Below are 16,484 nucleotides of genomic sequence, written 5' to 3'. Positions count from 1 at the left end.
AAAAAAAGAGAAACAACTCACATCTTTGACGTGTAGTTGTGATACATTCTACTTTCTGAGGAAGTGGGTGCTCTGTTGAATACTTCCCGTAACTTTTCCCAGTACACCTGTGCGATTGTTGACACGGCGCCTCCGTAGCCCCTTGAAGTTATTTCCTGCAACATAGATGATGTGTGTCCTGTCAACGTCGTCACAAAATTCCGGAGATCTCTATTGAGCACAATGAAAGGAAATCCCTCACACTGTTCATTTGCCATACACCATACATGCGAAAGAAGTTCCCCCAACTTTGGCTGTAGAGGTCTACACCGGTTGCGGATGAAACTATCGATCACTTCGGTGGCCAACATATTTGTCCTGCATTCCACATTGATCCAAGGCTGATGCCGGCCGAGGAAGTTCATTGCTGCATTCGACAGCTTCTCCCCAACCACTTGCTTACTATTCTCAACGATTTCACTCACGTGGCTCCCAATAAGGGATTTGCTCTGCTCATTGCTTGCTCCGTTAAGAATAAGTGCAGCAACCTCCTGGCACTCTTTTGAAACACCGCTGATCAAAACGTTTGACCTCGACACCTGTGCCGGCATTGAATCGATTCCACCTTTGGCACTATAATACGAACCTTGGCGGGACCACCGCGAGGGAATTTGGGCGTCAGCTCTGCCAGTGGACGACGGCACTGCCTCTTGCAACGGGATAACATCATCGCACAGTGGGTTAGCACACACCACGTAGGCATATGCAGCAACAAAAAGCTCTGCAACAGAAACAACAGAGCAAGGATGTGTGGCGTAGTAGTGCCGGGCAAACCTCTCATAACGTGCCAACCCCGTATTCATTCGTTTCAACAACTTATTGCGACCCTTCGACCTCCTTGACGAACCGAGAGGAAGTTTCACACGGTCCTTTTGATATCGTTGGAGCAAAGGATTCCCTCTCTCCAACACATCGACATACCCATCTTCCTCGCATTCACCTCTTATGAACCTGAGTAGCGGCTCCCTGAGCTCCGATAGTACAAACTGCATATACTCCAACCACATGCTTTTTTGCGCAGCGCGAGTTCCGAGCGGCGTTCCGGAGCCGGTTCCCGGTAGCACACCAAACCAGTGCTCACTATTTGGCAGGTACAATTCAACACAGAGAGAGAAGGCTGCCAGAGGTTCGGCAACTACTGTGTTGGTCTCCACAGACTTCACATAAAAGGGATACCTGTCGCGTAGAGTGTGGTTGGCTGAAATGGGTTGAAGCTCCGCTTCGCACGGGATACAATACGCGCGGCACAACCACAGAAAGGCAATCGCTGCCGGGTCGTCGTAGCAGCCACGCAGGTAGAAACCATTCTTCGGCGTGATCGATTTCATCGAGGTTTTCTTACTTGCTGCCTCTACAACGGCAGCCCTGGCGTTTGCTGTGCGAAGCACAGCATCCATTACAGGAAGCATCGAGGGTGCGGGATAAAGTTTAAGCAAGTAAAAGAACTCCGAACAAAAGGTTTCAGCGGCAACCTGGAGAGATATTGTCCCACGCAAACCAACCCACGTTTTGTAGTAAAGACATTTTGTGAATTCATACCACCGCGGCTTTGTCAGCGGCACAATCTGACCGTCAACAGACATGGTCAGAGCATTAGGAGCCCGACCCACTTGGTTCTCTCCCATACTGCTCTGTTGTGCAGATCCTTCAATGCATTCATCAGGGGCGTCACCAAACAGCGCCTGGTTCCGCAGCGCCCAGAGGTGGGCTCTTTGAGAAACAGTCATTAGGGGATAAACATCGCGGCAAAATACCTTTCCCACCATGACCTTGGCAATTTCCAAGACAAGCACATTTAAGCACTCGTTAGATGAGTTGGGGAGGGATGGCGCCTTCATTCATATGATTGTCTAAAACTTTTACGGAGTACACTGGAAATATTACAGAATGCAAATGAAAATATAAAGGAAAGCGGGAGGAAGCAAAAAAAAAAAACGGGCAGGGCAAACTATTGTTTTATCATTGCTCTTGACAGGAAGTACCATGGACCAAATAGCCGTACCAACACCATACAAACATGGGGAAGTGGAAATAGAGCACATTCGTCTACACGTGCGCTCTTTCAGTGCCTTTACTTGCTGAAGAACACCCTACAAGAACAAAAAAGGGAGGATTACGTCTGCATTTAGTCAGAAACGACTAGCTTTGCGATACATAACTTCGTGTTCGACAGATGAGACGAGAATTGGTGGAGAGAGGTTTGTTACACTTTCATAAGGGGGAGTCCGTCGAAATACGAGTAGATAACACCCACATACAACATAAATAAATATATATATGTTAGCCTCCTCCGCAAACATACGTACGAACACTTCGTTTGCAGTGCTGTTGCCGCGTCCGCCTCAATTGCTGGAACCAAAAAGAAACAAAAAAATGTGAAAGTACCCAAATATAAGGAGGAAAAAAGATTGAAAGCGGATATAGCAAAAGGGAAACAGAGAATAGTCAGTTTCATAATCGAATACGCACACTTTCCTATTTTCATTTTCTCTTTTGTTTTTCCCCCAACTGTTCACTAATTCTTTTTTGTGTGTGTGATGGTGACGTATAAAACACAGGTATACCTACTTAGCCTCCTCGTAAGTGGGGAGGGGGAAAGTCGAAACGAGTAATGGAGAAATGAAAAAAAGCAAGAAATCAACATATAATGTCACCGCTAAGGTAATAGAAAAAGAGAAGGCGGAAAGGGTACGCCGCTCAGCGGATGCAGCTAGAAAAATAAAAATATGGAACCCACTATATTTCAGACCCGCATTGCTTTATTCGCAAATCAAATGCCATCGTTGGAACATGAAACAGAACTGTTTGACACGTGTTCAATCGCTTGCTTTGCAAACAAGAAGAAAAAACTAAGTGCAAGCGTCACTTGTAAACGGTAAGTGGTGATCCGCCATATTACGAATGGAAAAGGCCATGACCTCTCCAACAACACGTGTTAACTTCTGTGTAGAAAAGTTTGTCTTATACAACGCATTCCTACACTTAAGTCCGAATATCGAACGGTCATCAAGCCCCAAGATTTATCTGATCACCTGTTACGAAGAACCCACCATACTCATCACCTGAAAACATGTACACGCCGCCCCTCATGGTGTCCCACATGAGTGCCACACTATTCACGACCCCGCAGCGAAATCGTGTTGAACCAGAGGCGGCAGTCGGTAGGGGAACGCTACTATCATCACCGTCTAACACAGACGACCTCGTTTCAGTTCCACGCTTTGTTATTATTCGCCGTAGTGACTGGAGAGAGACAAACTCGAATGGGGTATCACCAGAGAATAAAGTAGCACTTTCCTTCACATCTTTAGATCCGCAGCGAGCATTTGACGTTGAGTTTTCAACACCGTCATCTTTTAGTGCTGACAGCAACTGACCCAAAAAGGAGGGACATGGATTGAGGCATGAGGCACCGCTCAACGAATTAGGCGCCTCTCCCGGAGTACGTGCGGAGAAACTTAGTCGGCTACTATTTTTCACTCCTTTGGCACTCAAATTCCCACCACTGGCTGTAAGTTGGCAATCGCGAAAGGGGAAGGGAAACGGAACAACGCTTAGCATATCCACTGTACTCTGTAAAACTGTACTCACACCGTACCTTTCCACAAGATCCGACATCAGAGATTGGTGCTGGATGATTCTGGAATGCTCACTTTGTTGGGAAGAAAAATCACTAAAAGTGGTGCCGCTCCCCATGTCACTTTCCTTACTTGAGTCGTCACTTTCCGTCATATCTATCTTCGGAAATGGGCTCTGCATCCTGTCAGAGTCGGCAAGGGCTGCATACGAACATCTCGCTCGCTTAGTGGGTGTACGCCTTCCAGCAGCCGGGGTCACATCATCCGGATGATCATCTTCTCTTAGGTTTACGTCCTTCACTCGAGCTCCTGTGAGGGCGTTGAACACGTGCACTTTGCTATGAAGACCTCCAACAGCCACGAGCACAACTGATTCACTTCGGTCAGCATCACATCTTCCCACTACACCTTCGTCTTGTTCGACCCCGTGGTACGGTGAAGGGTATGAGGAGATGCCGTGACCGTCAAGTGCACAAAATACGTTTGTAGGGTTAGCAGCCTCAACAGAAAAGAGCATCCCTGAGCTCCTCCTCCGTTGTTGCGGCCACTTTGGCACGACAGCAACAGAGCATGGCAACAGATAAATAGGGGCCCTCTTCGCCTTCGGGTGAGTGGTGGCCACTCCATTCTGTGTTAAAGGAAAGTGAGGTTGCGTGGGGCAAACGGGAATTACTCGTACGACACTTCCGCTCGCCACGTCAAATACAAGGCAAACGTACGCCCCAGGGTTATACTCAAGTGGTTGCTCGTGCGAAGGCAAAGATCGATTCGGCCCAACAGAGGCCATGATGCAGAGGTACCGGCCATTTTCGGCGGTAGGCTCAATGACAGGGCTCCCACCATCCGCAGAACATCTGCAAAACCCACATTGAAATTGCCCCCTCCCCGCCGTTTCACCGAGGGACTCTGTCGATTTTCCCATACCCGTGCTGTGTCCACTGGTGGCTGTAGCGCCGTCGTTTCTCGAGTTATTCCGCCGCAATGAGTCATCACTATAATACCTGCACGACGGAGATCGAAACAGTGCGCTTTTGGATGAATGGCAACACCGACACTGTGTTGGTTTCACGTTGCTTACTTCACATTCACCCCACACTGGACAACCAGATGCAGTCATCGAAAGGAGATGATAGGGCTCGGGTGGAGCTGCATACCGAGAGTCTTTCGGAGATGGCCGTACGCGAGCAGCGTGACACAGGGCGTGTGGTACCTCAACGAACACCAAACGTGAGCCCGTCCGGTAGAAGATTACATCCTCATCAGTTGACTGATAATCCTGTTTTGCTATCTTGTCGCATTTCCTCAATGAAGCACGACCAACACCCTCGCGATGGCGGTGTTTCAACTGAAGTGAAGCAATGGGATTAGCATACTGATTAGCGTGCGGGCGGCTACGCGAATAGGAGGGACGTTGACGCTGATTACTTCTCACTCCATTTCCTTCCACTTCCGAATCGCATGAACGACGCAGGATAAAATCATCACTCGGTGCGGAGTGTGTGCTATCATGTTGCAGGACGTCGCGGAGGATGCGCCTGCCTATGCGACTACTGACTCTCGTCTCCACCCCTGCAGGAACTCCCTCGTCACTTACCGCCCTGGACATGCGCGTGAGCAGAGGTTCATGTTCATCACTCTCGCGCGCTACGCAGCGCCGATCAAATCGAATAGTTTGCGATCCTGCATAAAAATATTCTGGCACTTCTGAGTCGCTGGAATGTGTTGTGATTTCAGACAAGGGACTCCCAGGGGTGTCCCCATATCTGTCATTAGATGAACGCTTCACACTCAGCGAAGCAGGGAGCCCACGCTGTCCCACTTCAATGACGCCCTCTGCAGGATTTGTTATGTTGTTCTCGTTCCATGCATCATACATCGATAATTGTCCGTAGTGACTGATCGTATAAAACGCCTGTTTTAGCGGCGAAAATAGAATGTCTTGGACGGGGAACGTTGCAATGCTCTGTATAACTGACCCGTTTACAGGGTTCCAGCGGATGATGGTGTTATCACAACCACAGGAGAGGCACTGCAAAAACGATAGATGGAAGTGAGCAGCGCGTCGCCATGTAGAGGTATTCGAATCAGATGGTGACGTTTGTACCATCCTCTCTCCTTGCCAGAAACGGGGGTCCACCCACCGCGCGACAGTCACTGGTGTCCTGTGCACCTTAAACGTGCCATAAAGTCTGTCGGCACTGTCTTGACTGTCAGCGCTTGTTGCGCTAAGTGACGCCGTTACATCATTCGAACGACAGTCATCGTTACAATGTAGAGAATAAATTAAAACTTTCCCCACGTCCTCGTCCTCCTCTTGATTCACCTGCTCTTGCTCCGACCCCGATGACGAAACGTGTTGCACTGAGCATAGCAGAAAACGTCCACACGGAGAGAATGATAAAAGCAAAGCCAATTGCTCATACCAGCGCAGCTCGCTTGAATTAGAAACTAAAAGCACATCAATAATTACCCTTTCAGAGAATTTCCCATGCTGACATTCATCATCTGGAACTCCACCCTCGTTCACATAATTGCGCATGCTGAACACTATAAGTCGTCCTTTTGTTGTTAACAGTGCTAACAACGACCCACAAGGTGTGACTGCTATGACTTGCACTTCGTTCGTCACTTGTTCATCGGAACGTTCCAACCCGTTTTCAACCAAACCAGCACTATCTCCTTCAGAGGCTGAAGGTCGCGCTAACCCGGAGCTCAACAATCCTGCCCCCGAGCTCATTAGTAAGTGTCTCATCATTTGAACTTGATTATGCATAAAAGCCTCCAAAATCTCACCGGAGTCTTCCCACGACGGTGCTACACTCGGACCACCGTTGGGGTTATCGGCAAGTTGAATTATCTCAATTGACGGAGCATCATCAGACACCACAGTCTCCTCAATGGAAGTTTGCTGCCCGATTGCCATCCTCGACGGCTGACTGTGAATCTCTACTCCATTTACGTCATGTAGGCCCAGTCCATTGACGGTTGTTACCCCGCTCAGCAGTAGTGCCCGTGCTGCTGCATTTTCCATAGCCTTCAACTGTACATCGAATGGAAGGTCGTTTTCCTGCAGACTAAGTAGCATTCTGGTTTTGCTGAAGGCCTGCTTAAGAAGATGATGAACGGAGGGGCGCGGTCGATTGACTCGCTGCACCATCTGAGAGGACTTACCGGATATTAGCATCTCCAATATTGACTCCCTGATGCCGCTTTCCACAGTGCCACCAGGGTGGACGTAGCTTCCGCCGCAAAAACCGTTGCCCCCCAACCAGCCATTGTCCTCGTCAAGAAACAGTTTATTACATAGAAGAAGCTGTCGTTGGACTTCAGGGGACGCTCGTGACACGGCAAGAGATTCATAGGCAGCTCCCTTCAACTTCTCTATGAGAAGCTGTGCGATATTGCCTTCCATTCGTACTTGTCCCCACTGAGAGTACCTTGTTGCCTGAACATCACAAGCCGCAGTCCGTTCCTGGTTCCCGCACACACCAGAGACTTGGCCGTCTGGGGATGTGCACGTGGTAGCAGCGCTCCCGGAACCGGCAGCAGCAGTGCTCCTCGCGGTGCAACCACTAAAGTCGCATACTTCCCTTTCCAGTTGCATGGCGCAGTGGTGGTACCAAATTCCCACAGCCGCTCTCATGGCGGGACCTTGAGAAACATGCTGACACTCGCGATCCTTTCCCTGCGAAACCCCACCTGCTTCACTGGTGCCCTGGCGGGGGGTGCCTGCGCGCAACACCGAAGATACCTCCGCCATAGAGCCGACAAGCCACGCAAAGAACTGAATGCGCATGGCCGTTTGTGCACAAAGCAGCTTTTCTTCCTGTGATGGGTGCACACTGACTTCATAACTGCTATTGGTTGCCTCCTCGAACACAGGTAAAGCTGCTTGCCGCACGACATCCATGATCCGATCCCACCGTTGTTGGGGCGAGGCCCATTCCGAATGAGCTGCTTCTTCTTCAACCAGTACAGCATCTCCGCACGGTAAACCGGTTGCGTCCTCACTCACCGGGCCAACGCCCTCGGGTGAGAGGCAATACGCGGAGTTGCGGGAAAGCTGCTCCAAGATCCACATAGAAACCGCTTCCATATTCCTCCTAAAGACGGATTCCTCCCGACAAAACAGGGCACAAATACCGTCAGCTATGTCAGCAACATCAGATTTCCCCGCCACCAGCGCAGCTGCCACTGAAGGGCAGGATTTCCCATTCGATGCCGGCTTCAATGAGGAGCCACCGTTCCCGTTACCGCAGCGAACCCCCGAACAGTCATCCACACCACCAGTGGTCGATGATTTCAGTTGGTGCGTCTCCAGCAGCAACAGCTGCAGTTTTTCTTGAAGGTCCGAAAGTTTACTAACAACATTCTGTCTGTCGCAACACCACCGTTGTGGGGCGAGTTCAGCTAATGCGACTGCTTCAGTCAAGCACAATTGCGTCCACAGCAACTCAACATAAGCAAAAAAAATTTCAATGATCGAAGTTTCTGTGGACTGTGCCGCGGCAACGGTAGAGCTTACATCAGATGCCTCACCATCAGGGATCCCTATAACCACTGTAAGCAAACTATGCAACAGGGGTGAAAGCGAAGCCACACCCTCTTCCTCGCTGGGGGAGTGTGCGCCACGATATAATCGACTCATCGGTGACGTGGCCAACTTGCACAACCTGAGGAAGACAGACTCGCCCCCGTAACCAGCACCATTTTCACTAACCGAAGATAACAGAGCACAAAAAAGTGACGAATTTGAATCCTCCACTGGTAACCCATGTAGCAGCTTCTCAAAACTCACGTCATTAATCCTGTCATCACATGTGTGATCACTTTGCGTTGACCCAGCTGTGACCGTGCAGGGAGCACCTTGGTTGGGACGAGCAAAGTCGTTTCCGTCGTTAAAATCCTCCGTTGAGAATCGTACGCTATTTTCAGTGGCATCTCCGCCTCCCTTCATGGTGGCGGGTACTTCTCCCACACGAAGTTGAGTTTCCATCTCCAGTGCCTTTGCGGTTTCAGTGAGGCCGAGCCCCAGGAGCAGATTCTTTAACAAGCTGCTGTTCTCGACCAACTCGGTCGTTCCTACATTAAATGACCGAGAGGAGTTGCGTTTGGTGCTCATTCTCCCAAGGGAACTTAGTATATTTTCCCCTCCCTGCATAGTGGCGATGGACAAAATAAACACCAACGGGCGCTAAATATATATATATATACGAAAATAGCACCAACTACCGTTTCACACCTGTGTGTCTACTGTCCCTTCCCACCTCCTTCTCTTTTCTCCCAACTGGCAACGAGAGGAAAAAAAAGGGGAAAGCTTCGGTCAAGTTAGGTGAAAACAATTTACCAAGTAAAAGCGTGATATTGACTCACACCAAAAGATTTGAACAGACGCAGCGGGTAAAGTGAGCTAGCTTCACAATATCCATAGCTTCCTCCGACTTTTTCGGGCTTTTCCTTATTCTTTTTTTGTCCTCGTTCCCACTCATTCGGATATCTCCAGGGTCATTTCGCCCCCTACTCCATCTCTCCCCTTCGTTTCTGTCCCTTCTTTGCAATTTTTCATCCAAACGCGTGACGAATGGCGAAACGATCGGAATAATATCCTGAGCCACTGCCAACTCACCTTTAAAACAAAACAAAAAGAGAAAACACAAACCAAAGGAAACAGAGGTTAACCAATCCTGAAGGATATGCTGCAACATACGTGCCCGGAACGCAGAAGCGCAGTGAAGAGTAAAGCGTATACGGTGCTAACAGTGACGAGGATGATGATATCATTCGCCTTGAGGATACAACCATGGGGGAGATGACCTGCCGCCGAAGGCACCTTGAAGTGTAAGGTGTTTGTGGCGCAGGAGCGCCAGTATTGTCATGAATTGCGCGCTCTCATCCGGTGAGTTCCAGGATGGAATGACGGTTGGAATAACGGGGAACATTGACAATAAAGATGTGCTGTTTTCCTTCTCAGCGCTTATGCCACCTCGCTTCTGCTGCACGCTGCAGCTCCTCAGGGCCGCATTTGCGCGACCGCCCCCCGACGCAGCAGTTTCCAACGTAGCCACGCGTTGGCGCCGCACGGATCCTAAGGAGGAGGGGGGTTCATTTCCTAGCGGAGAATAACCGTGACTTCCAGCGCCGCCATCCGCCACGTAGTCGATCACCCCCCGCTGAGCTTGAGGTAGTTGAATCTGCTCCATTCCAACATCGTCAAGATAGGCGTCTAACAGTTCAAACGCTTCCCCAGGTGTTTGGGTGACTGAAACAAGGAAGTCAACGGCGTTTTGTACTGTGGCTGCGCGTATCGGGTCAAGAGGCGAAAGCATTAATTCAACTTCACACAAAACGCTTAAGTACAAGGCCTTCACATCTCCTGTACAACTGACCACGGGGTAAGCGACACGGTTCAGTGGCCGCTGGTTCAGTGTCGATTTGTTCTCCACCCCAGTGAGTGAGGTTTGCACCTTTTTCGATGCGGCAACCTGTGTATGGCCTTGCACAGTAATCTTCTTTCGTGTTGTTTGTCGAAGAGGTTTTACAGAAGGAGTTGGTTTTCGTGGCAAGTTTGTCTGGAACTCATTGGGCGATACTCCAGCGAAGCTGCCGTTCACACTGCAACTGCCACGGTCTGGTGCCGGGACGGGGTTCGAAGTTTTCACCGAGCCGGCGCCTCGCAAAAGCATCGCCATGAGGCGTGTGATAACAAAGTGGCATTGCGGGAGGGGCTCAGTAGGTGCATCATCAAACAGAGACTCCGCCATGACCACTGCAGGATCATCCCGTCGGTAGTAATGTCCATGCCCAAAATGCGCCGCTGGATAGGAAGGTGCTGCTGGCGTTTGAATAAACGCGAGGCGACCGTCAGTTGCAGCAGTCCCGGAGGACCCCCCTTCAACAGCGCGGGCAGAACTTTTATCTAGACTGCACGCAAGCCTCGAGTACGCAGTTCCAGGTACCAACAAACCCCCGATTTCCTCTTTCAGGGTAGGAGGTCCACTATCATTCTGCAAGGTTCCGTTTCCATCATCCACCAACACACATGTCAGCGACCCCCGCCGCGTTATCGTCACCGGAGTCCCTTTACCACTCGCCCGCTTCTTGCGGTATTGTGGCGTCGTTGGAGGAAGAGTAGATGGGGCGCAGCTGTCAGGATTTACAACTTCGGTGAAATGTGCGGAGGACGATGCGCCAGCGAGAGCCGAGAAGCGACCCAGTAGTTCTTCTTCCAGAAGCAACCGATATATGTCACAAACCCACTTACGAAAGAACAACACTTGCCGCTGATCCACAGAGGAGGCAGCAGGGATCAGTAGCTCCAAAATGACGGTAACCACACGGAAGCAAAGGAGGGAAATTTCCTCCTGAATCTGTTCACGCATGGCTTGTGCGGCAAAGACACCACTATGAACCTCTTTGCTCACTGCTTGCAGCTCGACCCAGACACAATAAATAATCGTTGACCCGTCGCCGTCCCCGTATTGCTGCAGCGTTGTCCTTCCAGAATCGTCGATCACTGAAGTTTTCTCTTCTTCCTTCCCTTCGTCATTGATCCCTGACGTGAAATCTGCTGATACTGCAGGGCCAATACACCCCCCTTTTTGGAGGGAACGAAGCAGGGAGAACAATGCAATATCACCGGGGTACAACCCATTACTGGATCCTGACGAGAAGGCAATACCCGTTCCTCCCGTCTGCTCGTTTTCATTTGCGTTGTCTCCCAATGTAGCAATTCCGGCGTAGTTACTGCCACCCCCCACCGCAGAAAACGCGTTGGGGCGGACAGTGTTGCCCGCTTTCCGGCTCAAGCAGTCGTGGGGCAAACCAGAGGGCACCACATTTGCTCCGCCTTCGTCCGACGCAACATTATCAGCGCGCCACGAAAAGTCGCGGAAATAGCCACGGAGGGACGGAAATAGCACCGAGAGAAAATTCACTGCCTTCTGTGATGGAAACAAACCAGAAGGCATTGGGGAATCCCCCTTATTTGATCCCTCTCGAAAACAATTACCAGATGTTGAACGGTCACCCGCTTGGTCTTCATGCTGTCCATCCCCAAACCTCGTCAATGTGCTCTGCAGCGAACGGGCAACACAGGTTTCCCCACTAGCAAGCATATCAGCAAACACACTGAGGTACAGTGCAATCTTGTTCATGCTACGGATGGGGGTGGCGCTTGCCGAGAACGAAGAGGGGGCCGATGATTCTGCATTGAAGGAGCCATTGTCAACGCGGGTCATGCTTTCGTTATCCTCCACACTGTAACCACCACGCCTCAAGTTGAGGGAGTCCACGAGCGACACATGGCTACCAAGCCGCGAAATATTCCCGTTGCTATTCGCAATATTACCTTTGCTTCCTGCGTGACTGGACTTTCCAGAAACTGAGTAAACCGGTTCGTCGTGTGTGACACTAGACATTTGACGCTTGGCACCGGTAGTTTTGCCACTACATTTGGTTGGTTTCGAACCTAGTATCTGTACTATCATGGCTGCATCGTCCCTGGATAGTCGGCCCGTTAGTAACTCAAGAAACTCCTCCACATATTGTTGCCTTCGAACCGCTTCATTGCCACTCGACTGCAGCGGGTCCTCTGGGAAAAGCTGTTTCCCCCTCAGCGAGTACGGAGCGCAGTTTCTCACAACCTCACTGCAGTCATCGAGGCGTCCGACCGTCTCCTCTTGACCACCAGTGTTTGTAATAACACTCAGATCTACTGGAGGCGCTAATTTTACATCGCAGGAACTACAACTATCGGCACAGGTCTCTGTGGGGCTACACGTGTCCTGACAGTTTTTTCTTTTCGAGGGGGTGGTGAACGGGGGACGAGGAACCTCAATCGTAACGGACGGAGCGAAAGACTCCGACGCATCAGTAGTCTTCTTTGCCTCACCTTCTTTGCCGACTGAGTAACGGCCCCACAGCTGATCCAGCGTATGACACCTTTCAGAAAGTTCTGTCAATAGGTGAAAATCCTCCCGAAGAAGACTTTCCACCTCGTTGAAACGCCGAAGTTCCCCCAGGAGACGTCTCACAAGAGAATCAAACGCATGGACAAAAGCCCGACATTCTTCCTCTCTTAAATGTGGGTCAAAGCGGATTAGAGTTAGGGCGAGTTCCAGAATATACGTCTTGCTTACACTACATTCGTTTCGTTCAAGCGACTGCATCAACAGGGTGAAATCACCCCTTATCAAAGACGTTATGCAGGGAATGGATATGTTCGCATGCGATGCTGCGGTAGTTGTTTGCATTCCCTTCAATGGAGAAGATGCTGCCGAAAGAGAGTAACACTCCACAACTTTTTGTCAACGATGAGGTAAATTGGTGGTGTCAATACTAGGAGGCAGCGAGTAAGCGCACTAACCCTGTGATGATCCCACGACTGCCCTACTATATCAGCAACTTAATACCTGTCTTCACAAGAAACACCCCACCGCAGAAAAACCAAAGTTGCGTTTAATTTCTTCCACGGACGCTGGAGAAGAAAGAAACAGACACTGATAAATGCTCCCTCCAATTACCCAATACGACTTCAACTCTCTGCATATACACTTTAAAGCCTAGGGTAAACATAAGGTGGAAAAAGAGAGGACAGGGAGGAGTTTGATGGATGAAAGTTACCTGCAGGTGAAGCGCGTACTGACACGCACAAACACATCACATGACTCAAGAGAACCTTTACACCATCTGTCCATTATACGTAGTGATCCCTAACCACACCGGTTACTGTTGTGGCTATGGGTTAATTAAAGTGTCTCTTTACTTCATCCTCCTCTTTACACTTAATCGAAACATGAACTCACATCGCAAAAACTCCCTGTTCACTCATCATTCGTCCTTCGGTACTTCATTCAGTAACTTCCGCGGCAGGTTTAAGAACGTCTCTTTGCATCTTTGTCATGTCAATAATGTACTGTAGTGAAAAGTAGTTTTCCCTCGCTAAATCTCCCAGTGCTCTATGCCTCTGCAGGCTGCGCTGAAGCACCTTTAGTGGAGGTATGATTAGACTACGGTCGCAAGAAAAGCTTCCCGCACACTCGCTTGAATGCAGCAGGATGGACTGTGCCCACAACAGAGCGCGTTCAAGTCCACGACTTTCCTCCACCTCACTGCTCACCCACTTCAGTAACAACGAAAAAAAAACAGAGGGAACAGAAGAAACGGCCACAGGGATAGCACTTTGTGGCATCCTTCGCATGCACTCGATTCCAAGCATTCTATCTCCAAGATTCAGCGCGCCTATGAGCGCCATCACAGACTCACCGCGAGCCAACTGATCGCGCACCTGCTGCGTTGTAATGTTTGCAGTCAACTGAAGGGGCTGAAACCTCGGTCTCGCAACGTGGGTAGAAAACACCAACAACCCAACACTTGTTGCTGCCACAAATTCCGTACCAGTTGAAGCGAAAGCGACGGACATCGTACGGGCCGATAGAGCTGTTTGACGCTTGCCTGTAGCGAAGTGCCGATGCTTGCTCCCCGGCATCTCCAATAGTTTGCCACGTCGGAGGTGAATGTCGGTGTCATCCACATCAATATCGTCGATGTGTCCCGCTTCCGTCATTTGACGCCACTGATATTGTTCCTCCGCTCCTTGCACGTCGAGGTTAGTCGTAATCGGCCACTTCTTCAGCATATAACCCTGCTTCGCGTGGTATAGAACGATCCACTTAGAGTCTCCACCGGCAACAATTTTTTCACCCTCCGGCGAAAAGGCGATAGTCGTAAACCGTGCGTTATAATTGGCACTGCGCGGCCCAACTGACTTACACCATCCCCCAGCTGCGTCAAAACTAGTTTGAAACGTTTTAATCACTATTGGCTCCGTGGGCACCAATGTCTCGTAGACAGTAACTTCCTGCTTCATTGTCAGCACCGCTAGATAACGGCCACTGTTGCTGAACGATAAGCTGAGGACCTCAGAGCCAACGTTGGTCACCTCCACAGTGCCCTTCAACCTGTCCCCTCCGTCCCCATGCGCGAAGAGGTCCCAAACAGCAAGATTGTGGTCAAGTGAGCCGGAGACAAGGGCCGTACCTGATGGGTGGAATGCAACGCAGGCAATGGGCGCCTCGTGTCCCTGAAGCTGATCGATGAGTTTTCCCGTTTGCACAGCGAATAGGTAAATGCGATCTGTCTGTCCGCTCCCCACAGCTAGCACCTCTCCTGACGGATCAACCGCAACACAGGAGAGTTGCGCTTGTTCAGGTGCCGAATAGACACGAAAGTGGCGATACCGTACAAGATCGTAACCTCTAGCCGTGCCATCTCGGCTACAAGTGAAGAATGCATTTGTTGCAGCACTTGTCGCGATACCTGTGACAGGGGCCGTGTGCTCAGTGAAGGTCACGTAACACTGACCCGTGGACGCTCTCCAAACCTTTACCTTTCCATCGTCACCACCCGAAATTATACTGCTAGCGTCAGCAGTGATTGCAGTACGGTTAATATCATAGTAGTGCGACTGCTCCTTCAGGACATATGCCTCAGACTTCCAATCCCAGACGAGAATTTGTTTGAGGTGTGCACTTCCAAAAGCGATAAAATCGCCACTCGCATTGAATGCTGCAGCCGTAAGAGACTGCGCTGATATGGACAGTAAATGAACAAGGGGAAACTCTGCTTCACCGCTACCCCCCAGGGAGTGGATGGCGAAGATACCAGAATTGTATCCAATGGCTAGAAGCCCACGGGGTCGGTGGAAAGCGGTGACGGATACATTCCCCTTGTGCGTCAGCATATGTTTTTTGTCTACCTCGAATGCGTATCGAAGAATATCTGGAAGAAACGTATCATCAGCGACAGAGACACGCACACCCTCAATCTTCAGTTGCTCCAGCCGCTGCTTTTCAAGGAAGGATTTCGGAATGGCCGCACCCTCATCATCTTCCGCATGGGTATATTCATCTTCCTCACTTTGTGCTCCAACGCGGGCGTTTAGCTTTGCAGAGGCGATAGCTCTCATAACTTCTTGCCTCGTCGTTCGTGTTTGTTTCCACGTCATGACCACATTGTCGACCGACACACTCACTACACGATTGCAGGCACTATCAACAAACCATGCACCACAGACTGCAGCACGATGACCCACCAAAGCATTGTGTTGAAGAGCCATTCCTTTTTGTTGGACGCGGCACTGTCGAGGACAAATTTTCATTCGTGCGTCCTGTCCGCTGAGTAGGATATGCTCACTATCAGGAGTCCACTCAATGCACATGATCGGAAGTGTGAGCGCGTTGTGAAGGTTCTCCACACGGTGGCAGCCGTGGTAGGAAACAATGCGCTGAGCAGGGGCTGTGTACACCTGGAGGGTGGTGTCAAGAGCAAGAGCTACATATCTCCCGCATGGGCTGAACTTGACACAGGAAACCTCACAATCCGGCGGAAACGAAATGGTATCCAACACAACCGCCGCAGATAAAGAATAGAAAAAACCAACACCACGTCGGCCTATGGCCACTATAAGATCACCGTCAGACGATATGTCAAAGCATTGAATGTTGCTGTTGCTGCAAGGAAGTGAGTGATGTCCCTCTTGTTGCAGCTTGATGCTGGAGATATAGTTGTTGACCGGCGAGTACAACTGGCGGCCATCAGGGGAAAAAGCAACGTTGCCACCTGTGTATAGCATGCCGTGAACGGAGGCCAGCTGAAAGTTTGTCTCCATTCTTTTTCTTTTACCTTGCTTGTCGCGAGGTTGATGTTGCTGCAGCCGCTCGCTTCCACTACCCGTATTCACGTACGGTTGCCTTCACTTTCACCTGGACTTTATTGCTACCCGCAGGTTTCCAACGAACCAGAAAAATAAAACGACGAAAGAGGGGAAACCAGAGCGCATACATGAGGGATCAGCAAACAACAATTGCA

General features: G+C 50.2%; 3 protein-coding genes and 1 pseudogene across 4 annotated transcripts; all 4 read right to left on the bottom strand.

Annotated features, from left to right (window-relative positions):
• Positions 1–17: 17 nt before the first annotated feature.
• Positions 18–1,877, bottom strand: TEOVI_000423700 (uncharacterized protein; the record flags this gene model as incomplete). The annotated part of the gene is made up of 1 exon (XM_067227031.1): positions 18–1,877. One exon carries the CDS (start codon positions 1,875–1,877, stop codon positions 18–20), a length of 1,860 nt encoding a protein of 619 aa, XP_067083132.1.
• Positions 1,878–3,045: 1,168 nt separating this feature from the next.
• Positions 3,046–8,778, bottom strand: TEOVI_000423600:pseudogene (annotated as a pseudogene). The gene has a single exon. A coding segment is annotated over exon 1 (5,733 nt).
• Positions 8,779–9,394: 616 nt separating this feature from the next.
• Positions 9,395–12,868, bottom strand: TEOVI_000423500 (14-3-3 protein, putative; the record flags this gene model as incomplete). Its single annotated transcript, XM_067227030.1, has 1 exon — positions 9,395–12,868. The coding sequence occupies one exon, from the start codon at positions 12,866–12,868 to the stop codon at positions 9,395–9,397; it is 3,474 nt and encodes a 1,157-aa protein (XP_067083131.1).
• A 596-nt stretch (positions 12,869–13,464) lies between these two features.
• Positions 13,465–16,284, bottom strand: TEOVI_000423400 (Periodic tryptophan protein 2 homolog, putative; the record flags this gene model as incomplete). The annotated part of the gene is made up of 1 exon (XM_067227029.1): positions 13,465–16,284. One exon carries the CDS (start codon positions 16,282–16,284, stop codon positions 13,465–13,467), a length of 2,820 nt encoding a protein of 939 aa, XP_067083130.1.
• Positions 16,285–16,484: the final 200 nt, after the last annotated feature.

Source organism: Trypanosoma equiperdum (assembly GCF_001457755.1).
Source record: "Trypanosoma equiperdum strain OVI genome assembly, contig: ctg_882, whole genome shotgun sequence".
Lineage (NCBI taxonomy): Eukaryota > Euglenozoa > Kinetoplastea > Trypanosomatida > Trypanosomatidae > Trypanosoma > Trypanosoma equiperdum.
The sequence above is the reverse complement of the archived record's forward strand: the minus strand, read 5'-3'. Positions and strand labels throughout refer to the sequence as shown.